The sequence below is a fragment of the Macaca nemestrina genome, chromosome 11, assembly GCF_043159975.1.
Source record: "Macaca nemestrina isolate mMacNem1 chromosome 11, mMacNem.hap1, whole genome shotgun sequence".
Lineage (NCBI taxonomy): Eukaryota > Metazoa > Chordata > Mammalia > Primates > Cercopithecidae > Macaca > Macaca nemestrina.
Genome location: NC_092135.1, coordinates 72,117,266 through 72,142,441, shown reverse-complemented (window position 1 = coordinate 72,142,441; position 25,176 = coordinate 72,117,266). Strand labels below are relative to the sequence as shown.

The 25,176-nt window shown below is 40.8% G+C and overlaps 1 protein-coding gene across 2 annotated transcripts in view; it reads left to right on the top strand.

The window, feature by feature from the left end:
* The first annotated feature begins 1,430 nt into the window (after nt 1-1,430).
* Nucleotides 1,431-25,176, top strand: part of LOC105483215 (Obg like ATPase 1) — a 170,679-nt gene continuing 146,933 nt past the window's right edge. The window contains exons 1-3 of one of the 2 annotated variants that reach the window (XM_011743947.2): nt 1,444-1,577; nt 3,185-3,285; nt 20,222-20,365. In XM_011743947.2, coding sequence (XP_011742249.1) covers nt 3,185-3,285; nt 20,222-20,365 — 245 coding nt within the window. In that variant the 5' untranslated portion in view covers nt 1,444-1,577. Of the gene's footprint in view, nt 1,578-3,184; nt 3,286-20,221; nt 20,366-25,176 lie in introns of both variants that reach the window. The other variant, XM_011743945.3, reaches the window with a different exon arrangement.

Below are 25,176 nucleotides of genomic sequence, written 5' to 3'. Positions count from 1 at the left end.
GAGAAAAACATCTGATACAGGTGATCATAGCTCACTGCAGCCTTGAGCTCTCAGGCTCAAGCCGTCCTCTCACCTCAGCCTCCTGAGAAGCTGGGACTACAGGTATGTGCCACCAATCCCAGCTAATTTTTTTTTGTTTTTATTGGTAGAGATGGTGTCTCACCACGTTGTCCAGGTTGTTCTCCAACTCCTAGGCTCAACTGGTCCTCCTATCTTGGCCTCCAAAAGTGCTGGGATTACGGCCAGATTTTCAGTTAGATTGGGGTTTGAAATATGCTGCTGCCATGTGCTAGCTGTGTGACTTCATCCAAATTAATCAACCTTTCTGATATTGTTCCCTCACTTGTAACATGAGGATAGCAACCAGTTTATATCCTTTAATATTAATAGCAACTAATCCCTTTAAAAGGAGCTTCTAGTGTCACAATTTTTGGACAGGTATTATATTCATTACAACAAAACCTGAATGGCATCTGAAGGCCAGGACCTAAATGAAAGAATTCCTTCTCCAGTGGCTCTCATGGTGTTGACATGGTGTGGGTGAGATGGGATGAAATCCTAATATTAACAACAGAGACTATTCACAAGCCTTTTCTATATGTGCTGGGTACTGTTGTTACGAGCTCAACCCGCATTGTCTCATTTTATCCTCACACGAATAACCTCATAAGGTGGTCTCAATAGCCTCATTTTATCCAGAACGAAACTGAAGTACAGCGAAGTTAATTTGTCTAGGGTCACACAGTCAATGAGTGGAGGAATCCAGATTGGAAATCCCCCAATTTCAAAGGCACCTGCTCTCAACCACCAAGAGGAAAAGGGAGGAAATTGGCTCAATTAAACGCATTCTGTGATCCAGTACCTGTGTGCGACGCTTTAACTATAAGGCGAAGAAGAAATCCTTAGACTAAAGTTTCCCTTAGCCCCTTTTCCTTCAAGAACGTTTAGTTAACAGCTTATCTCCGCACGGACTGAACGAATAAAGTTATAGGAAAAGGGAGATGGGCTAGCGGCCAAGCGGTCCCCGGGGCTGGTGTGGCTGTTTGCCTGACTTCAGGCGCCCCGAATCTCCCGGAGGGAAGTCAGGGCCCAAGGCGCTTCGCAGTCCAGCTGGGGAAGCGCGGGGCTGCAGGCCCGCGAGTGAACATGAGCAGGTAACCCAGGCCGCGCAGCCGGGCGGAAGCGGAGACCTAGAACCGAGAAGCCCATGTGCTAAAGCGGAAGACTAGAGCTCCCGGGAATGGCCTGGTCAGCGCCTTGCCCCTCTCCAGCCCTCGCGTCAGTCGCGAGGCTCCTCCCACCCTGGGCTCCTCCGGCCCTGCTCCCGCCTCCCCGGCCTGTCGGGCCAATGGGCGGGGCGCGCGGGCAAAACGGGGAGGGGCGGGGCCCATGGCCTGCGCGCAGGTGCCGCTCGGCGCCCGGCCCGCCCGTTCCGCCGCTGCCGCCGCCGTCGTGCGTGCCGCTCGGCGGATGGGCCGGGCCTGCGTTCTCTCCTCCTTCCTCCCCGCCTCCGGCTGCCGGCAGGACCTTTCTCTAGCTGCCGCTGGGACCCCGTGTCATCGCCCAGGCCGAGCACGGTGAGGCCCTCAGGGAGCCCGGGGGCGCGATCTCTGCCAGGTCTTCGGTGCCCGGGCTCATTGCCCTGAGGCTGGCGCGAGGCCCGGGCCCAGTGGCCAAGATGGGGCCAGGGCAGCGGGTGGCGTGGGGGTGTGTGGATGAATGAGGCGCTGTCGGACTAGGCCGCGAGTCGGGAGATCGGCCTAACCTCACGCGGGAAAACCCTGGGGAAAGCCTTCTCCCGAGGCCGGGACGCCCGGTGACCCCGTCCGGAGAGGAGGATGGGGGTGGGGCCCACTTTGGGTGGGCTGCCGGCCACCCCTCGGTAGGCCAGAGGACCCGACAGGCGCTGTTCATGTGTCTGTTCTTTGGAGGCCTGGGGGTTGGCCAGGAACAGGTGTCAGGACGCTGAGAAGGGAAATTCCTGGCGCTCGGGGTCAGGGATCAGAGGCTGGAATACTACTACGAGGGCTTGGCCTCAGCGTGGTCCTAGGAGATACAACTCTCAGCCAGAATAGAGGGACAGTTTTAGTTCCCAGCTTCTGAGACGTGAGCTTAGCGGTCCTTGTGATTTCACTTTGCAGTACAAGAGTGGGACTAATTCTGCACGCATGATTTGGAGACAGAACTAGTAAGGGACAGAGAAAGTTTCTACTTGTAAATAAAAAGTTCCATCGATTAATTTACGATTAGAAATAGTAACCATAGTGTAGATTATGGAGGTTGCTTATGAGGACTGATGAGCCGTACCTTCAGTGCCAAAGGTGGCAGGGACTTGGTGGAAGGACCCCAGTATCTGGTGGGTGTTCATCTATGTGAAAATGGGGATTGTGGGCGAATGGGAAGGATAAGATTCCAGATTATAGAGGAATGGTTTTGTGTGAAGGGTGACTTGGTTGCTGGTGGTTCCAGATGGAATTTTCTTTGACTCTCATCTATGTACGTGCTTCCAAATGCTTTCATTCATATAACCATGTATCAGGTTAAGAAATAAAGTGTTTTGTGAGCAGTCTGGATGGAAGATTGGTAGCTAAACTCTTAGTTTATCTTTGATTCCTGGTGCCACAAAGATTTTATTTATTTATTTGAAACAGGGCCTCGCTTTGTCGCTCAGGCAGAGCCCAGGGGCGTGATCTCCGCGCAGTGCAACCTCCGCCTCTCGGGTTCAAGCAGTTCTCTAGCTTCAGCCTCCCGAGTAGCTGGAATTACAGGCACGCGCCCCCACGGCCAGCTAATTTTTTGTATTTTTTTTTAGTAGAGACGGGGTTTCTCCGTGTTGGCCAGGCTGGTCTCGACTCCCGGTCTCAAGCAATCTGTCCACCTCGGTCTCCCAAAGTGCTGGGATTACAGCGCCTGAGCCACTGTGCCTGGCCCAACAAATATTGATTTTAGATCAGTCTTTCTGGGACTTCTCAATAGCGACTTTTTTGACAACAGATAGATTTACAGAACTTTTTAAAAATTTTTGCTAAAAAAAGGATTTAGCTCTGTGTTAGTTTTGGATCGCTATATGAAGTATGTTTTGTTCTTAATCTTAATTCAATAATGTATTTTATATGATGACATGTGTTTTGGGTCCATGTGGATAGTAAAAAGTTTTGTTCATATGTTTGCTTTGGTATTTCAGATGCCCCCTAAAAAGGGAGGTGATGGAATTAAACCACCCCCAATCATTGGAAGATTTGGAACCTCACTGAAAATTGGTATTGTTGGATTGCCAAATGTTGGGTAGGTGAACGCTGGGGCTTTTCTGATTTTCATTCTGTAAATATTTTGGGTCCTATTTTAGAAATGGGAACCGTGAGGTAATTAAAATTTAAGTTGAAGAAAAGAGGCCAGGAAGCTGGACTATTAATGTTGCAAAATTAGGCTTTAGTTTAGATGTATTTTATTGATTTCAGTGCTGGTTGGCTATGTGTGGTACCTACCTAGGCTGGCTACCGGAGGCCGTGCAGTAGGATGCTTTAGGAAATCGATTTGAAAGCTCCACTAAAAGCTTGATGGAGAAGGGGGTGACAGTTTTAGATTTCGTAGTAGAACTTGGTAGGTAAAAGCGTTGCTGTTATAAAGTGTCTAAATCTGAAAGTTCTGAGAGCAGAAATTTGAGTTTTTGTAATGTTTTCTTTTCTTTTTCTTTTTTTTTTTTTGAGACAGAGTCTCAATCTGTCGCCCAGGCTGGAATGCAGTGGCATGATCTTGACTCACTGCAACCTCTGCCTCCCGGGTTCAAGTGATTCTCCTGTCTCAGTTTCCTGAGTAGCTGGGATTACAGGCACGCACCACCACGCCCAGCTAATTTTTGAATTTTTAGTAGAAACAGGGTTTCACCATGTTGGCCAGTCTGGTCTCGAACTCCCGACCTCAGATGATCCGCCTGCCTCAGCCTCCCAGAGTGCTGCGATTACAGGCACGAGCCACTGAGCCTGGCTGTAATGTTTTCAAAATTACAGTGAGTTGAGTATTTGCAAATAAGAAAGTGATAGTAAATACATGTGGGGTTTATCATAAATCTATACACATGCAACTTAAGTGTTTAAAGTCTTTTTTTTTTTTTTTTTTTGAGACGGAGTCTTGCTCTGTTGCCCAGGCTGGAGTGCAGTGGCATGGTCTTGTCTCACTGCAGCCTCTGCCTCCCTGGTTCCAGCAATTATCCTGCCTCGGCCTCCTGGGTAGCTGGGATTACAGGCACGTGCCACCACGCCCGGCTAATTTTTGTAATTTTAGTAGAGACGGGGTTTCACCATGTTGGCCAGGCTGATCTTGAACTCCTGGCCTCAAGTGATCTGCCTGCGTTGGCTTCCCAAAGTGCTGGGATTAAAGGCGTGAGCCACCGTGCCCGGCCCAAGTCTTCCTTTTTCATTATTTAATCTTTCACTAACCTTAAAATATAAAACATCTCAAAAGTGATTAGGGTGTACTAATAGGTAACAGATTCAGTGTGGATTTGTGAGATCAAGGGTGGCCTTTTAGATTCGTGGCAAGTAGGACAATCATGTTCTTAGGTATTCCGAGGAGCCCCTGTCATAAGGATTCCTCAATGAATAGAGCATGGTGTGACCAAGTGAGGCATGTCTTAAATTCATGTCATGTAAAACATGAGCAAGTGTGACTGTCCTGATTTCAGTCTTTCGTGGAGCTTGAAGAGGCTTTCATTTTGAAGGGGTTTCCTGCTGTGATATAGTCTGCTTGCAGAGTAAGACTAAGTAGAGAGTTGAAATGTAAGCAAAACAAATAATTAATCAAAGTACTGTAGGGTGCTATCAATAAACGAGAAAGCAAGGTATGATCATTATGTATGTTGTGAGCTTTATTCCACTAGTAAGGAAGATATAGTTTTTAGATATTGACATACTTCTCATTCTAGAATTGTTGCAGTTACTACAACTTGATTTTAACTGGGACTATATTAAAATGGGCCATATTAAGTGTTTTCTCTTCATATAGGCAACCTTCTGTATCTGTGGTTTCACATCCTTGGACTCAACCAATCTCAAATCAAAGATATTTTTTAAAAAATTGGCTGGGCATGGTGGTTCACGCCTATAATCTCAGCACTTTGGGAGGCCGAGATGGCTGGATCACTTGAAGTCAGGAGCTTGAAACCAGCCTGACCAACAGGGTGAAACCCCGTCTCTACTTAAAAAAAAAAAAAAAAAATTAGCCAGGCATGGTGGCAGGAGCCTGTAATTCCAGATACTTGGGAAGCTGGGGCAGGAGAATAGCTTGAGCCCGGCGGGGCAGAGGTTGCAGTGAGCCAAGATCCTGCCACTGCACCCCAGTCTGGGCAACAGAGCGAGACTCTGTCTCAAAAAAAAAATTTTTTTTTAATTAAATAAAAAATGACAATACAGGCTGGGCGCGGTGGCTCAAGCCTGTAATCCCAGCACTTTGGGAGGCCGAGACGGTGGATCACGAGGTCAGGAGATCAAGACCATTCCTGGCTAACACGGTGAAACCCCGTCTCTACTAAAAAATACAAAAAACTAGCCTGGCAAGGTGGCGGACGCCTGTAGTCCCAGCTACTCGGGAAGCTGAGGCAGGAGAATGGTGTGAACCTGGGAGGTGGAGCTTGCGGTGAGCTGATATCCGGCCACTGCACTCCAGCCTGGGCGACAGAGCGAGACTCCTATAAAAAATACAGTAAACAACTATTTACCTATCAATTACATTGCATTAGGTATTGTACTACACCATTGTATATAAGGGACTTGATCTGCTGGAATCTTAGAACCAATCCCCTGCAGCTATGGAGGGATAACCATATAAGCTTTTTAGTCATAAAGCATAATGAAATTAATGTACGTGGAAATAACCTAAAAATATTTTATTATTCAGAATAAGTGTGCTGTTTACACTTTTAAATAAAATGCTTTCCCCACCCAGTGTCATTGAGGTATACTTCGCAAATAGTAAAATTCACTCATTTTAAAGGTACAGTTTAATGAGTTTTGGCAGTTGTATTTGGTTGTAAACACTACTTTTTGTAGAATGATCTTATTTCACACAACTGTATCAGGTAGGATTCTTTGTAAGCAACACAATTCTGGCTATTTTCAGCAAGAGAAAGAGGTTTATTGGAATAAGTGAATTAGGATCTGAACAGCCAGGCCTCAAGAGGGATAGGAGCCAAGTGGTGCTGGCAGAAATGGGTCCATGTGGAGCTCAGCCATGTGAATCCCTGGACTTCTGGGTGGTTCTCATTTCCTGTCTCTCCTGTAATTCCAATTCCTGAGTAAGGAAATCCAGCTGGACCTGTGTGCTTCTGTGTAGGTCTACAAGATCAAGATTGTGGGAGGGAGACAGTTCTCTAAAGGATGGCCTGCTGATCAAAAGTAAGGACATTCAGTACAAAACCATCTGGAGAATCTCTTGGTTTTTAGCTGGGTGAATAGGAAGGCTTACTTTTTAGTCTGCATAAGGCTGATGACCCAGAAACTTAGAGGTAATATTTATAGCGAATCAGATATTTATTGAACATTTACTATATGCCAGTCACTATTCTGAATGCTTTGTATATATTATCTAATTTAATAAGTGGTTTGACATTCCCCTCCATTACAATTTAAGTTCTGTGAAGGTACGGATTGTCTTGTTCTTGCTTATTGGTATATTTCTAGTGCCTAGACTGGTATTAGGAACATAGTAGATATTTAGTAATTGTTTGTTAATGGGACATGGTGTTAGGAACATAGTAGATATTTAGTAATTATTTGTTAATGGGATACATATTTCCTCTTTGACGGCTGGGTGTAGATTTAGTGATAAAGAGACATGTTTTAGTTTTTGTTTTTTGAACAAGATTTCATTCTCTTGTCCAGGCTGGAGTGCAGTGGCATGATCATGGCTCACTGCAGCCTCAACCTCCCCGGCTCAAGCAGTCCTCTCATCTTAGCCTCCTGAATAGCTGGAACTGCAGGCACAAAAAAACACCATGCCTGGTTAATTTTCGTATTTTTTGTAGATGGGGTTTCACCATGCTGCCTTCAGGCTGGTTTCAAACTCCTGAGCTCAAGCGATCTGCCCGCCTCAGCCTCCAAAAACATGTCTCACGTTAAAACATGTCTCCAGCTGGGCGCGGTGGCTCACACCTGTAATCCCAGCACTTTGGGAGGCTGAGGCAGGTGGATCATGAGGTCAGGAGTTCGAGACCAGCCTGACCAACATGGTGAAACCCCATCTCTACTAAAAATACAAAAATTAGCCGGGTGTGGTGGCAAGTGCCTGTAATCCCAGCTACTTAGGAGGCTGAGGCAGGAGAATTGCTTGAACCCGGGAGGCGGAGGTTGCAGTGAGCTGAGATTGCACTACTGCACTCTAGCCTGGGCGACAGAGCAAGACTCAGTCTGAAAAGAAAACAAAAAAACATGTCTCCTTGCCTGGCGTGTTGGCTCACGCCTGCTGGAATTACAGGTGTGAGCCACGGTGCCTGGCAAGGAGACATGTTTTAATGGCCTCTTTTAATGATGTAGAAAGAATGTGGAGATTTGGTTTATAGTTCTGTACTGCTTTTTCTTACCCGAGTGACCCTTTATAAATGAGCTCCTGTTGGACCAATGTATTATTGTTGTTGTGAGGAGTAGAGAATACTGGGGGGAAGGTACATTTTGGTACAATTGGTACAATTTGGTACAAGAAGGTACAGTATTCCAAACTTCTTTATTTCTGTGAGGGATAGCTCTTCTTGTTGCTATGCACTGCATCAGATGGGATTAGATTCAATTAAGAGCATCAGAAAACCCCAGGTAACCAGTTGGTTTTTTTTCATGTAAAAAATGTACCTTTTACAGTCATAGATTGGTATAGTGGACCTGCTTTATGAAGTCCTCAGCAACCCATGGTCCTTTCACTTCACAACTTGGCAATCCCTAGGGTGTGGTGTCATTCTCATGGTCTAGGGCTAGGGTCCCTGAACCTCATGCTGGGGACTGGTACTGATCTGTGGCGTGTGAGGAATCAGGCCGCATGGCAGGAGGTGGGCGGCAGGCGAGTGAGCATTCCCACCTTAGCTCCACCTCCGGTCAGGTCAGCAGCAGCATTAGATTCTCAGAGGAGCGTGGACCGTGTTGTGAACTGCACATGCAAGGGATCTAGGTTGCACGCTCCTTATGAGAACGAACTAAAGCCTGGTGATCTGAAATGGGGCAGTTTCATCCTGAAACCATCTCCCACACCCTTGGTCCATGGAAAAATTGGCTTCCATCAGCCAATTTATGGTCCAGTCCCTGGTGCCAAAAAGGTGGGCAGCTGCTGGTCTAAGGTGTGAATTCCAGGCGGCTGGTTATCCGAAGGGTCAAGGGGCCAAACTTGACTAGCAGCCTTTTTCCTGTAAACTGCCATACCATACTTCTGCCAACATCCCTTTGTCCAGAATTTAGTCACAAGAATTTAGTTGTGAGGAAGGCAAGGAAATGTAGTCTTTATTTTGACAGCCACATGTTCAGTTAAAAATTCTGTTATTCTTGGCTGGGCGCAGTGGCTCACGCCTGTAATACCAGCACTTTGGGAGGCCGAGGCAAGCAGATCACTTGAGGTCAGGAGTTTGAGACCAGGCTGGCCAACATGGTGAAACTCCATGTCTACTAAAAATACAAACATTAGCTGGGTGTGGTGGCACACACCTGTAATCCCAGCTACTCGGGAGGTTGAGGCAGGAGAATGGCTTGAACCTGGGAGGCAGAGGTTGCAGTAAGCCAAGATTGCACCACTGCACTCCAACCTGGGCCACAGAGCGTGACTCTGTCTTTAAAAAAAAAAAAAGATTACGCTGAAAGAAGGGGAAATGGATATTATGGACAACTAGTATACTCTGTTCAAACACTCACAAACTGCCCCAGGAGAGTGACTGTCTTGCTTAGCTGATCTTCTGGGAATGCATTTTGGTGTCCCTGCAAACTGCCTTCTCCCATTTTTCTACAGACCAGTCACAGCATCTGTAAAAGCCATTTACTATTGCTGAAGGAAAAGGTTATAGAAAATGCTAAAAAAAAAAAAAAGCAAAAAAATCACAACAGAATTATCATCATTGTTTAGTTACCTATTATTGTGTAGCAAACCATTCCAAAAGTTGATGGTTTAAAATAGTAACAATTTTTATTGGTCCGGAATGTAGTGAGTTACATAGGTCTTCTGCCAGTCTCATTGGGATCCCTCATGTGACTGCATTCAGCCTGTGGCTAGTTGAGACTGGAAGATCCAAGATGGCCATTTTAACAGATCTGGGACCTTAGCAGGGTTGGCTGGAAGTCTGGGGCACTTCTCTTATATTTGGCCTTGTTCTCTTTCTAAATGGTCTCTAGACCAAGCTTCCTTATATCCTGGTGTCTGGCTCTTGAGAGAATGGAAGTGTGGCAGTGGCATAGCACACTTACACAGAAATCTTTTGGTCAAGGCAAGTCATGACCCCAGCCCAGAGACTTGGGGAGAGGGGAAATAGACTCCACCTCTTGATGGGAGTAGTGACAAAAACTGTGTGGCCATCTTCAATCCACTGCAGTCCACTATTTTTCCTAATACAAAATACGTGATGCCTATGTGTTCCTAGAAGTCTTCCTAGTTGATTCTTAGCTCACTTGTTTTTTAGACGCTCCATTCTTGATTGCTCAAAGGAACTCACAGGAGGAAAATTATTCTCTAGGCTGCATATACCTGAACTGGTCCAGGTCAGAAACAGAGCAGATGAAAACTCCTGTCCTGATGGGTAGTGAGATCTCTGAATAGCCACCACACTCTAGCCTGGACAATATATGGAAAAAAAATTTCTTTTGAAATAATTTCATGCTTAAAAAAATCTCACAGTTGCAAAAATAGTTTTAAAAATTCCGATTTATCTTCTGCTCGCATCCCCTAAGTGTTAAAATCTTGATAACTATAGTACGATGTTTCCTTAGTTTCCTTTAACCTGGAACACATTCTCAGTCTCTTTTTGTATTTGATGTCCTTGACACTTTTGAAGAGTACTGACCAGTTATTGTGTATAGCCCTCATTTGGGGTTTGTCTGATGTTTCCTCATGATTAATTTCAAATTATGTACTTTTGAACATAGGAGTGACATATGCTTTTCAATACAGTGTATTAGAAAGCACATGATGTTGATTTATCCATTTTTGGTGATGTTAACTTTGATTGCTCGTTGCTGTCTGACAGATTTCTTCACTGAAAGGGCTATTATTTTTCCCATTGCAATTAATAAGCATCTTGTAGGAGGTCCTTTGAAATTATGTACATATATTGTTTCCAATGCTTTTGCCCCCTAATTTTGGCATCTATTATTGATTCTTACTGAAACAGTTATTATGGTGGTGTTTGCCAAATGGTGATTAAAAAATATCCCTTATGTCTTCTACATTTAGAAGGAACAATTTATAGAAGGAACAATGGAAATTCTATTGTGTAAAACCCTATTGTACAAAAGAGTTTCCCATTTATTCATGTATTTGATTATAATTTTTGTATATCAGTATAGATTCTTATTCTTTGGGTTATAATCCATTACTGTTGTTATTTTGGTGATTAGGAGCCTTTATGTTCACTTATATTCCTTTTGACACGTCCTCTTTATTTTTTGAGTGCTTTCTACTTTCTGACACCACAGTACATTTCAGTTATATACAACATATTTTATATTTCAGTACAATATGTTATTTGTACTCTGTCTGCTTCAGCCTTAGGATACATAAATTTTTATTTAGACATACGATTTTATTTCTCTTAGGTATATATTTAGGAGTAGAATTTCTGGGTCATATGTGACTGTGTATTTAACTATTGAGGACTGCCAAACTGTTTTCCAAAGTGGCTGCACCATTTTATATGCGCACAAGCATTGTATATGGGTTCCAATATTCCACATCCTTGTCAACACTTGTTGTTATCTTTTTGATTATAGCCAAGTTGTGAAGTTTTTGATTGTTTTTTCTGTTTTTTTTTTTTTTTTTTTTTTTTGACAGAGTCTCACTCTGTTGCCCAGGCTGGAGTTCTGTGGCACAGTCTTGGCTCACTGCAGCCTCCACCTCCCGGGTTCAAGTGATTCTCCTGTCTCAGCCTCCTGAGTAACTGGGATTATAGGCGTGCACCACCACCGGGTAATTTTTGTATTTTTAGTAGAGCCAGGGTTTCACCATGTTGACCAGACTGGTCTCAAACTCCTGACCTCAGGTGATCCACCTGCCTCAGCCTCCCAAAGTGCTGGGATTACAGGCATGAGCCACTGGGCCTGGCTAATTGGTGTTTTCTTGATGGCTAAGAATATTGACATCTTTTCATGTGCTTATGACTTCTTCATTTTGAAAGATATTTTCACTGGGTAGAATTCTAGGTTAACAGTTATTCTTCTAGCACTTTGAAGATAATCTTCTACTTTATTCTCTTTCTGGGATGCCTATTACAGACAAGTGCTGCATAATGATGTTGGTCAATGACTGACTGCATATATGATGGAGGTCCCATAAGATTATAATGGAGGTGAAAATTTTCTACTACCTGGTGATATTGTAGTGCAAGGCATTACTCACATTTGCAGTGATGCTAGTGTAAACAAGCCTGTGCTGCCAGTCATATAAAAGTATAGCATATACAATTATGTACAGTGTATAATACTTGATAATAAACGACTGTGTTACTGGCTTATGTACTTACTATAGTTAATTTTTGTTTGTCTGTTTTTTGAGACAGAGTCTTGCTCTGTTGCCCAGGCTGGAGTGCAGTGGCCTAATCATAGCTTACTGTAGCCTAGAGCTCCTGGGCTCAAGCAATCCTCCTGCCTCAGCCACCTGAGTATAGCTGGGACTACATGCACACCCCGTCCCACCTGGGTAATTAAAAAAATATATACACTGTGGATTTTATGTTAAATGGGGACTTCTTGTGTTGCCTAGGCTGGTCTTGAACTCCTGGCTTCAAGTGATCTTTTTGCCTCAGCCTCTTTGTGCTGGGATTACAGGCATGAGCCTCCATGCCCAGCCTATACTGTAATTTTTATTGTTACTTTAGAGTGTACTCTTTCTACTTACAAAAAATGAAGTAACTGTAAAACAGCCTTAGGCAGTTCCTTCAGGAGGTATTCCAAAAGGAGGCATTATTATCAAAGGGGATGACAGCTCCACGTGTGTTATTGCCCCTAAAAACCTTCCTGTCGGACAAAATGTGTAGGTGGAAGACAGTGATATTGATGATCTGACTCTGTGTAGGCCTAGGTTAATGTATATGTTTATGTCTTGGTTTTTAACAAAAAAGTTTAAAAAAAGCACACATTTGAAAGATATAAAAAAGCATATGGAATAAGGATATAAAGAAAAATATTTTTGTACAGCTATACAGTAATTTGTATTTTAAGCTAAGTGTTATTACAAAAGAGTCAATAAGTTAAAATTAAAGTTTATAAAGTAGAAAGTAATGGTAAGCTAAGGCTAAGTTATTGAAGAAAAATACCAAAAAATAATTTTAGTGTATCCTGAATGTACAGTGTTCATAAAGTCTACAGTAGTGTACAGTAATGTTCTAGGCCCTCACATTCACTCACCATCACTCATTGACTCACCCAGAGCACCTTCCAGGCCTGCAAGCTCCGCTCATGGTAAGCATCCTGTATCACTTTTATACTGTATTTTCACTGTACCTTTTCTACGTTTAGATATACAATACCTGCCATTGTGTTACATTTGTCTCCAGTGTTCAGTACAGTAACATGCTGTACAGGTTTAGCCTAGAAGCAATAGGCTATACCATATAGCCCAGATGTGTAGTAGGCTGTACCATCTAGGTTTGTGTAAATATACTCTATAATGTTCACACAATGATGAAATTGCCTAAGGACCCATTTCTCAGAATGTATCTCCACCATTAAGCGATGCCTGACTGTAAATGCATGTTCTTCCCTAGATAGTATCCTGCAGAAGCTCTGGTTATTTCCTTCTCCAGTCTTTTTCTCTCTTGTGCTTCATTTGGATACTTTTATTGCTGTCTTCAAGGTCTTTTCTTTGCAGTGTCCAATCTGCAAAGTTTTTCCTTAAGAAAAATTTTAAAAGATTTGTAACATTTATTTTAAGGTCCTTTTATTCTACTTCATCTCTCAAACTGAGTATGTTTATATTTACTGACTTTTATCCTGATTTTGGTGTATATTTTTCTGCTTTTTTGCATGTCTTATAATTTTTAATGGTTTCCATACAGTGTGGATTTTATGTTAAATGCTAAATATTGTTGTTTTCCTTTAAAGAGTATTTGACCTCGGTATGGCATTTAGTTAATTATGTATCAGATTAATTGTTTTGAGGCTTCTTATGATGGATTAATACGATTTTGTGCTCTGGTGCTACTTAATCCCTAGTACTAAGACGTGACCCTTTTGAGGACTCTATCCAAATTCCCTTGTATTACAGGATCTCTCCAGTCTAGCTCATAGGAATGTGAACTGTTCCAATCTCTGTGTGAGCCCTGAGAATTGTTCATCCTAGTCTGTTTGGGTGATCCTTTCCCTGGACTTGTAGCGATTGAATTTACTCATGCGCAAATCATTACTTAGCTGTGTTCTTGAGGGGACCCTCTGCAGCTCTTCAGAGTGCTTTCTCTGTGCAGCTCCCACCTTTCTAGTATACTCTCCCATAAATTCTAGCTGCCTTGGCCTCCTAACTCTCATCTTAGTCTCTTCAACTTGGTGTGACTGCTGGGTTCTGTTGGTTTCCCCTCTTGGAATGGTGACTTTGAAAGCATCAGTAGGCAGTAAGCTGGACCAGTCGCAGAGCTTAGTTTATTTGTTATTTTTCTCTCAGGGAACACAGTCCTGTGATGCATATTGTCCTTTGTGTGAAAACTGTTATTTCATAGATTTCATCTGGTTTTCTAGCTCTTTATAGCAGGAGGGCAGTTCTTGTAGCAGAGGGGAAGCAAAACTCCCCAATACCATTTTAAATGAATTTAAATCTTATTGTCTACTTGTCAACATTCCAGAATGCCTGTTCTTTCATAGAAATTTATGATTTGGGAATTATTTGCTTTCTCTTTTTAATATGTTCTGAATGATCTTTTTGAATAACAGATCTGTTTTTCTACTCATTCTTTCCTAGTATTCAGCAGTGATTGTGTGCCTTAGAGGTACTTCGTAGATTAATGGGTTTTAAGTTTTAATTTTTTTTTCCTCCAAGACAAAGTCTCGCTCTGTTGCCCAGGCTGGAGTGCAGTGGTGCGATCTCCACTCCCTGCAACCTCCGCCTCCTGGGTTCAAGCAATTCTCCTGCCTCAGCCTCCCAGGTAGCTGCGATTACAGGCATGCGCCACCATGCCTGGCTAATTTTTGTATTTTTAGTAGAGATGGGCTTTCATCATACTGACCAGGTTGGTCTCAAACTCCTGACCTCAAGTGATCTGCCCACCTCTGCCTCCCAAAGTGCTGGGATTACAGGCTTGAGCTACCATGCCCCGCCTAATTTTAAAATTTTAAATGAGTTTCTTTTTCAGAATTCTAGTCTGTATTGCTGTATCACCACATAATTTCAAATAATTTTTTTTTTTTTTTTTTTTTTTGAGACGGAGTCTCACTCTGTAGCCCAGGCTGGAGTGCAGTGGCCGGATCTCAGCTCACTGCAAGCTCCGCCTCCCGGGTTCCCGCCATTCTCCGGCCTCAGCCTCCCCAGTAGCTGGGACTACAGGCGCCCGCCACCTCGCCCGGCTAGTTTTTTGTATTTCTTAGTAGAGACGGGGTTTCACCGTGTTAGCCAGGATGGTCTCGATCTCCTGACCTCGTGATCCACCCGTCTCGGCCTCCCAAAGTGCTGGGATTACAGGCTTGAGCCACCGCGCCCGGCCCCCCTTTTTTTTTTTTTTTTTTTTGCTCCTTAAGGTACAGTTGAGGGCTGGGCATGGTGGCTCACACCCATAATCCCAGCACTTTAAGAGGCTGAAGTTGGCGGATCGCTTCAGTTTAGGAGACCAAGATCAACCCGTGCAACAGGGTGAAACCCTGTCTCTGCAAAAAATACAGATATTAGCCAGGGGTGGTGGTACGCACGTGTAGTCCCAGCTACTTAAGAGGCTGAAGCGGGAGGATCTCTTGATCCTGGGAGGTCGAGGCTGCAGTGAGCCATATTTATGCCACTGCACTCCAGCCTGGGCAATAAAGTGAGACCCTATCTCCAAAAAATAAGAAAGTTAAAAAAGAAATTACAGTTGACCCTTGAATTAGGAGCACTGACCCCTGGCCCAGTCAAAGATTTGTGTGTAATTTTTGATTCCCCCAAAACTTAACTAATAACCTACTATTGACTGGGAAGCCTTACCAATAACATAAACAGTTGATTAAGCTATATTTTGCATATTATTCTATACTGTATTCTTACAATAAACTAAGCTAGAGAAAATAATGTTATTAAGAAAATCATAAGGAAGAGAAAATGTAGCTACTATTCACTCAGTGGAAGTGAATCATCATAAAGGTCTTTGTTGTCTTCATGTTGAGTGGGTTGAGGAGGAGAAGGAGGTGGAGGGTTTGGTCTTTCTGTCTCAGGTGGCAGAGGCAGAAGATAGAGAGGAAGTGGAAGGAGAGGAAGGAGGGGCAGGCACACTCATTGTACATTTTATTGAAAATAATCTGTGAACACATGCACTTTGAACATACATTTCAAACCAGTGTTGTTCAAGGGTTAACTGTATTTGCTTTTTTACTATTAACTAAACCTCAGACTTTATTTGGATTTCACCAGTATTCCCATGATGTCCTTTGTCTTTGAATACCATGTTGCGTTTTAGTCTTCATGTCTCCTGTCTCCTCCAATCTTTGACAGTTTCTGAATGTTTTATTTTTCATGACCTTTAAAGATTTATTTTTGAAGAGTACTGGTTAGGTATTTTATATAATATTTATCCATTTGAGTTTGATACTTTTTAAAGAAATTATGATAATAAACATATAATATATGGCCATGTGCAGTGGCTCACGCCTGTAATCCTAGCACTTTGGGAGGCTGAGGCAGGAGGATCACTTGAGTTCAGGAGTTTAAGACCAACCTGGCCAACATGGCAAAACCCTGTCTCTTCTAAAAGTACAAAAAATTAGCTGGCCATGGTGTCATGCACCTGTAGTCCCAGCTACTCTGGAGGCTGAGGCATGAGAATCTCTTGAACCCAGGAGATGGAGGTTGCAGTAAGCCAAGATTGTGGCACTGCATTCCAGCCGGGTGACAGAGTGAGATTCTGTCGCAAAATAAAAAATGTGATATATTATACAATTTACCATCTTCATCGTTTTTAAATGTGCAGTTCAATTGTGTTAACTATAATCATTGTTGTATAACAGATCTCTAGAACTTTTTCATCTTGCATATCTGAAACTCTGTACCCATTGAACAACTTCCCATTTTTCTTTCCCCCCAGCCCCTGGAAACCACCATTCTACTTTCTGTTTCCATGATTTTGACTACTCTAGATATCTCATATAAGTAGAATATATGAGTATATTAATATAAGTAGAATCATAAAGTGTTTGTACTTTTGCGACTGGCTTACTTTACTCAGCATAGTGTCCTTAAAGTTTATTCACGTTGTAGCATGTGACAGGATTTCCTTCTTTTTAAGGGCTGAGTAATATTCTATCATATGTAGATAACATTTTCTTTATCCATTCATCTGTTTATGGACATTTGGTTCTACCTCTCGGCTATTATGAAAAATGCATCAATGAATATGGGTTTGCAAATATCTCTTTGAGATCCTGCTTTCAACTCTTCTGGATATATACCCAGAAGTGAGATTGCTGAATCATATGGTAATTCTATTTTTACCTTTTTGAGGAACCTCAAACTGTTTTCCACAGTGTCTGTACCACTTTACATTCCTACCAGCAGTGCACAGAGTTCTAATTTCTCTGTACTCTTGCCAACACTTGTTATTTTTTTTTTGATAGTAGCCATCCTAATAATTGTAAGGTTTTGATTTGTGGTTTTGATTTGCATTTTTCTAGTGATTAGTGGTTGAGCATCTTTTCATATTTTTTTAGCCATTTGTGTCTCTTCTTTGGAGAAATAATCTGTTGAGAATAGACATTTCTCTAGGTGTGATCATTGCTGCTGAAGTGTTGCTATTTTTAGACCTCTGATGGAGTTAGAAAATATGTAATTATACTCACCCATGTATACATGGATTATTATTTATTTCTGTCATCTTATGTATTTGTGTATCTATCAGATAGATGCTTTTAACAGTTTAGTTATATCTAAATTGAAAACATTTTGCAAGGACTTTCTAATTCTTTTCCCATGTTTTGAATGGATATTATATATACATGGTTAATTCAGAATGCTGTGGGAATTTGCACTGGTATCCCTACTTCCCATTACATGCTGCAATTTTGTGTAAAGTTTTACATAAAACATCTATTCTGTCAGGTTTACTTAATAGATTAAAATAGTAATTTCCAAAATAAAGTATTTAGGTCCTAAGTCTAGGGGGCATACACTTAGTCTAGTCACTGTTTTTTTTTTTTTTTTTTTTTAATACTATCATTGCTGAAATAAGTTATGTAAACCCATTCTTGCATGAGAGAAATTCCTACAACTTTGAATCTTTCTCCTACTTTTAAGCTTTAGTATTAACCTCAAGGGATCTAAGTGTGTGTGTGTGTGTGTGTGTGTGTTTAAAAAGTTCTCATTTTACAAAAAGCATATGGGCTTTAATACTTCAGGCATAGGCCAAAACTTTCAGATTCTTTGCTTTCGCAAGGCTTTTCTTAATAGATTTGAATAGATCAAAATGTCTTATGTTGCCACTGAAGCCTATAGTAATGATCTTTAGAAATTTCTTTTTCCTTCTTCCTTATTTCTTTTTACTTTTTTATACCTACAAAGCTGTTAGAAGCTACAGATGACTTGGGTTTCATGAAATTTAAAATTCATCTAAAATGAGACAGTCTGTGAAAATGGACGTTTGTCTTCTAAGTTTAGTTTGAATGCATGTAAGAATTTTTTCTGCCTAAGGAATTTTCTTTTGCTATGTTTTACCATATAATATGCTTTAGGGGATACATTTTTTTAAACAATCACAAAACATATCTTATTTTCTTATTTTGTCCAGGTAGACAATATAAAATATAAATAGTAATAGCCATACATTTGAAAAAACTTCTGTAAACAACCTATGGCCTTTTCAGAATTGCAATTGACTGTGGTAATAGCAATGAGCGGTTTTTAAACTACACTATACAAAAATGCAATAGCATTTTGTCTTCATAATGTTAGGCCCAAGTGTCCTATAAATGTTTAAATTACTGTATTTAAATTTTGTCTCACATACTTTTATTACAACATTATTCTGTAATATTTCCATTGTAGTTATACAATATTTTCATTACATTTTAGATAAATAAGGATTCCTGGACTGTCCTGGCAACTTAACTATCACTCTTTATTTTAAATTTTTTCGTGGTGAGGGGAAGAAGGTATGGAGAGTGGGCCAGTCTGTGTTACCAGTGACTGGAGTAGGCTTTTGTAGTTTTCCCTGGAGGAAAATATCCCCAGCGGGAAAACTGGTGGTGTGCCTGAGGTTCTCCAAGTCTCCTCCAAATGTTTTGCTGGCTTCTTTCTCCATCAGCATCAGCTTTCTATGGGTATAAAGTCTGGATCCTTGCATCCTTCTTTTGCCCAGAATGGGCACAGGTCCCCAGGGTAAAAGTGGCTGTGGAGGTCAAGTGTCTCCTTCCAAATTTTTTGTTTTCATTTTCAGAATCCCAGACCCTTCAAACAGATGACTTCTGTATCCTGCATTTTAGATGGTTTTTCTAGTTCTGGGTGGGATTGTTAGTCTGCTGTTAACTTTTACATCTCATCCAGAAGAAGTTTCCCACTTACTTCCAGCCCCCAGATGACCTGTTGAAGAAATCTGGTTTTTAGGCTTATAAAATTTGCCAGAGTCTGGATTTTATTGATTGTATCTCTGTGGTATCATTTAATATGTTCTTCTGTCCTCTATATTTCCTGTAAATTAGCAGTAACATGTAAAGTGTTGGTCAGATTAAGATGACAGATGATGTATATACTTCTTTCGGGAGGTACTATTTTTTTCTCCTCTTTTTGCAACACTAACTGTCATTGGAAATTATTACCAAGATCCATTAATTTGTTGGGGTTGCAGAATGATGCTCTTCTAAGTTTTTATTCTTTCCTCATTTATTGGCTGGAATATGTCTATAAAATAATTTTCTTTTCATAACTACTGGTTATTTTGAAAGCACAATTTGTATAGGTAAGACATGGTAACTACTTTAACAGTCTTCAAAGAATTAATTACCTAGCATTCTTAAAAGATGGCCACTGAGAGTTTAAAATTTTGTTTTAGATTTTACTCTATATGATATATGACACCATATTCTCTTATTTTATATGATATTTGGTACCATATTCTCATATTTTATTTTTATTTTTAAAATTTTATTTCTTTTTTCATATTTTTAAGACATGAATGATAAAGTATTATCACATTTTTAAAAAAACATGGCTGATGTTAACATGAGTGGGCTTTCTCTGAGCTCTGCTTACTTGATGGCAGTCAAATGATTGGAAAAGTAGTGACTAGTTTATTTCATATTAATAGATATTATATTTTCTTGATTTAAGTCATGCCTTGAATAAAATTCACATTTTGATTTTCATAATTCACAATTCTAGACTTACCAGTAATCCTTGTATACTAATGATTAGAAGGCAGTTCTGAGTAACAACCTCCCATTTCCTATCAGATACCAGACATTTAGCATCTCTTTCCCAATTCAGAGTTTTTGGAAAGTCATTGACTTGACTAGAGACATGCCTTGTACATTTCATGCTAGAGAAGGTTATGTTAGGTATAGATGAAGTGATGCTGGTACGATCAGGTATATTATGGAAAAAAATAGATTTTGTAGTATGACATGAAACTCACAACAAAGATTCTTTGAGAACATGCTTTTCAAGTTTCAAATAGACTGTGATAGGGACATAACCTAATTATGTCATGAGCTGCCGCTATACTGTTGTAAATTTCACTGACTTCTGTTAGTAAAAAATGTGTTGTTCCTTTTTCCCTCTCTTTGTAGATTGGTTTTATATTCCTCATGGATCTTATTTGAGCATTGAAATTAGAGTGAGATAAAGTTTTCTTGGTGTTAACCTAAGAATTGATTGAAATTGCTTTTGTTCGTTTTAGGAAATCTACTTTCTTCAATGTATTAACCAATAGTCAGGCTTCAGCAGAAAACTTCCCATTCTGCACTATTGATCCTAACGAGAGCAGAGTACCTGTGCCAGATGAAAGGTTTGACTTTCTTTGCCAATACCACAAACCAGCAAGGTAAGAGATATTTTATGCTATTTATTTGGTGGCTTTGTGTAGACTGGGCAGATATGTATGTGATACGTTTAAAGTCATATGGAAGAATTTTTCTTTTAAAATTAATGTAGCATTATTGTTTTGGATGAGTATAAAAGTAATGCAGAGGGCTGGGCCTGGTGGCTCACGCCTATAATCTCAGCACTTTGGGAGGCCCAGGAGGGCAGATCATGAGGTCAGGAGTTTGAGACCAGCCTGGCTAACACACCACTCTCTACTAAAAATACAAAAAATTAGCCAGGCGGGGTGGCAGGCGCCTGTAATCCCAGCTACTCGGAAGGCTGAGGCAGGAGAATTGCTTGAACCCAGGAGGTGGAGGTTGCAGTGAGCCGAGTTACGCCATTGCACTTCAGCCTGGGCAACAGAGCAAGACTCCGTCTCAAAAAGAAAAAAAGTAATGCAGAGTATGGAGAAGGGTGTAGAAGGGTATACCCAGTTGTTAACATTGCAATTTTTTTTTCTGGGGAGTATGAAATAGAGGGAGTAATTAGTCTGTATTATGTGATCTCATTCATGTAAAACTATATGTGTTTGCTTATGTGCATAAAAAATGTATGAACATAGGCTGATGATTGTCTCTGGGTAGTGGAATTTTTACGTGATTTTTACTTTATTCTTATATTCCTCTATGTTTGAATTTTTTTACAATAAGCGTGTATTATATCTTCAATTAAAAAATAAGTAAAACTTTTATTAGGAAAAGATGAGATAGTTTAAGTTCATTGTCGGAAGTTCAGACATTAGGGAAATGTATAATGAGAGGAGTGAAAACCACCTCTACTTCCTCTACCTTGATAAAATAGTTGTAAATACTTTGGGGATATATCCTTCCATAATTTCCTGACTGTGTGCACACTTCCTTACAGAAATAGAATACTTGTTTTACTTGGGATATTATTAATATCTTTCTGGATTAAGCAATACAGACTTAAGTAATAATTTCTAATATAATACTTATATTTATTGCTATATTATATGAATATAGCACAGTTTACCATTTGCTTATTATTGATAATTTAGTTTTTAACTTTTTACTATTTTTAATGTCCTGATAAATCCCAAGTTTCTGTCTCGTGTCCTGAACTCTGCAGAACTCCAGATTTCTTCTATCTCTGACTGCCTCCTTGATATTGACAATTGGAGGTCTGAATAGGTGCCTTAGACTTGACATGTCCAAAATGACCTCTTGATTTCACCTTCTTGCACCAAATTCTTCTTCAAGACTGCCATAACTCAATAAATAGCACTGTCATTTCCTCAGTTGCTTAAATCAGTGCCCACCATTTATCTTTGATTCTTCTCTCCCCTCAGCCCGTATCCAGTCTATCAGCAATTTTGTGAGTTCTAACTACAAAGTATATACTGAACTCATTCACTTTTCTCACTTTCACTTACTAGTTGTAGCATCCATTGATTTTTTTGATGAATTAATTTTTACTATGGATATTCTCACATGGTGATTTTGTAGTTCTATCATTCCTCCTTCATTTGTTAATATTGTACTGTAAGGAAAAGCTTTCTTCATCTGTTCATTCATGTATTTATTCAGATGAGTGTTATTTTATTGGTTTTAATCTGTCACAAACATTGATTTGATGCTCAAATTATATCTCTCAGATTGGCTCCTCAGGCTGACTTCAGTGTCCTTTCTAAAACCTTTTTATTTTTAAATGATTTTAAATTTATATAAAAGCTGCCAAAGTACACAAGTGCTTATATACCCTTGCATACCCAGATTCTTTGAACCTTTGAGAGTAAGTTACAGACATAATGCCATATTATACTTCAGTTCTTTAGTTTGTATTTACTAAATACAAAGACATCCTCCCACACAACCATAGTAAACCATCAAAATCAGGGTAGTTTACTACGAGATTAACACTGATCCCATATTACCATCTAATTCATAGACTTTATTTAGATTTTTTCAGTTGTTCCAATTATATGCTTTGTTGCATCTAAACCAGGATCATGTGTTTGTTCAGTTGTTTTATCTCATTTTTTCCTTTCTTTCCTTTCTAAAATAGAGATGGGGTCTTGCTATGTTGCCCCAGGGTGGTCTTGAACTGTTGGCCTCAGGCATTCCTCCTGCCTCATCCTCCCAAAATGGTGGGATTACAGGCATGAGGTACTGTGCCTGGCCTTTTCTTTCTTTCTTTCTTTTTTTTTCAAGACAGAATCTTGCTGTGTTGTCCAGGCTGCAGTGCAGTGGTGTGATCATACCTCACTGTAGCCTCCAACTCCTGGGCACAATCAAATGATTCTCTCACCTCAGCCTCCTGAGTAGCTGGGACTACAGGCACATGCCACTGTGCCTGGCTAATTTTTAAATTTTTTGTAGAGATGGGGTCTTGCCATGTTGCCTAGGCTGGTTTGAACTCCTGGGCTCAAGTAATCCTCCTGTCTTGGCCTCCCAAAGTTGTGCCCAGACCCACCAGCCTGTTTCTATTGAAGAACATTAATAAATGGTTTTGGTAGTCTGTGTTCATTACAGTATAGCGATTAAAAAGATTTTAAACATCATTTTAGTCTCAAGAGTTCTAAAGTAGTATTTCATTCTAGAAGTATTTTGTTCAAGTAGTCGTGAAATCATTGGTGTAATACATCAGAATTCCTTGACTTAAATCTCAAGTTTTAATTTTTTGAGATATTATATTTATAGTTTAAACCTTATCCTAGCCATAAATCACAAACCAGAATTGAGAAGCTCATTTTCAATAGAAAATAGAATCTCAGAGCTGAATATCTTCCTGTCTAGTTTTCTCATGAAAAGAAACTTGAAGCCTAGAAAGATGAAATAATTTGTTCATGGTCACACTTATAGTTATGTCAACCAGAAATAGAACTCAAGGCTTCTCACTTCAAATTTCATGCCATTCTACCCATATGCATGCTACTTACTGTACTTCTGCATTAGTCCATTTTGTATTGCTGTGAAGGGTTACCTGAGGCTGGGTAATTTATAAAGAAAATGGGTTTACTTGGCTCATGGTTGTGCAGGTCATACAAGCACAGCACCAGCATCTGGCTTCTGGCGAGGCCTCAGAAAGTTTTTTTTTTTTTTTTTTGAGAAGGAGTTTCGCTCTTGTTGCTGAGGCTGGAGTGCAATGGCGTGATCTCAGCTCACTGCAACCTCCACCTCCCGGGTTCAAGCAATTCTCCTGCCTGAACCTCCCAAGTAGCTGGGATTACAGGTGTGTGCTACTACGCCCTTCTAATTTTGTATTTTTAGTAGAGACACGGTTTCTCCATGTTGGTCAGGCTGGTCTCAAACTCCCGACCTCAGGTGATCCACCTGCCTCGGCCTTCCAAAGTGCTGAGATTATAGGTGTTAGCCACTGCACCCAGACAAGGAAGCTTTAACTCATGACCAGAAGATGAAAAGGGTAGTAGGTGTGTCACATGGAGACAGGGGGAGCAAGAGAGAGTGGAGAGAGGTACCAGACCCTTTTAAACAATCTGCTCTCCAGTGAACTAACAGAGCGAGAACTCACTCATTACTATGGGGAGGGCACCAAGCCATTCATGAGGGATCCACCCCTGTGACCCACACAACTCCCACCAGGCCCCACCTCCACCATTGGGCATCACATTTCAACATAAGTTTTGGAGGTGACACAACATCCAAACTATGTCAACTTCATATTTATCATATGGGTGCTTTTAGTTGTTAGAAATATCATTTAGGATGAATTTAGTTGCCCTTAACAGAGTGACTTACAGAGCTGATTTATTGAGTTAGTAACAGGTAGCACAGTGTTTAGCTCAGTGATATCATCAAAGGCCTGGCTTCTTTCCTGTCTTCAGTTTACTTTATCAACTTGATCATAAGGTTGTCTTCCCCTTGTGGTCACAGGATAGATCTGTATACTTTCTCATCCATGTTCAGAGTGAAACGGGATTGCTTCTAAAAGTTCTCCCAGAAGACTGATGAGCTTCTATTTAACAGCCTCCTACACCCCCTCCAGTAAACCTCTTCTTAAGTCTTTTCATGTCTTTTTTTTGTTTTTTAAGAGGTGGCGTCTCACCATGTTGCCCAGGCTGGACTTGAACTCTTGGGCTCAAGCCATCCTCCCTCCTGACTCAGCCTCCCAGATACTTGGGACTACAGATGTATGCCACCATGCTTGGCTTTTTAAGTTCTTTGAGGCGATTAGGGCAAGGTGAAGGTCCTAGAATTTTTTTACTTTGCCTAGGAATGAGATTAAACTGCTTAGTGAAGGCCGGAGCTACATGCCTCACTTCTAGAGTTAGGGGTAGAGCAAGCTTCTCCAAAGCTCTGGGCTATGCTGGAGAGGAATGGCTATCGAAATGAAAATCAGTATAGGTACCAAGAGAGGGGGCAGTGGATGCTGGGGAGGCAGTCACTGTGTCCAACAACAAAAAAACTAACCAAATTTATGTGGTTTTAGTGGATTTGGTGGTAACAATAATCAAGTAATTTCAATCTGTAATATTTGTTTATAGAATAATTATTTTGAAAGGACTCATTTTCCATGCCAATAATAGGGAAGTCTTTTGTGGAACTTTTATGTTGTATTTTATCAGGTAGTGAAATTGACATTCTGCAAAATGCATGCTCTCAAAAATTGACAAAGGATACAAAATTACATTATATATGCCTTTGTCATATAACATTAAAAGTTGCTTTTATGTATTGATATACTTAAATCTCCATTTTGACATGGCAGACTTGTGTTAAATGTGCCTTTGTTTAGCAAAGCAAGGGTTATTTTGTATATAGCCTAATTTGGTTGCTGTTATCAACAACT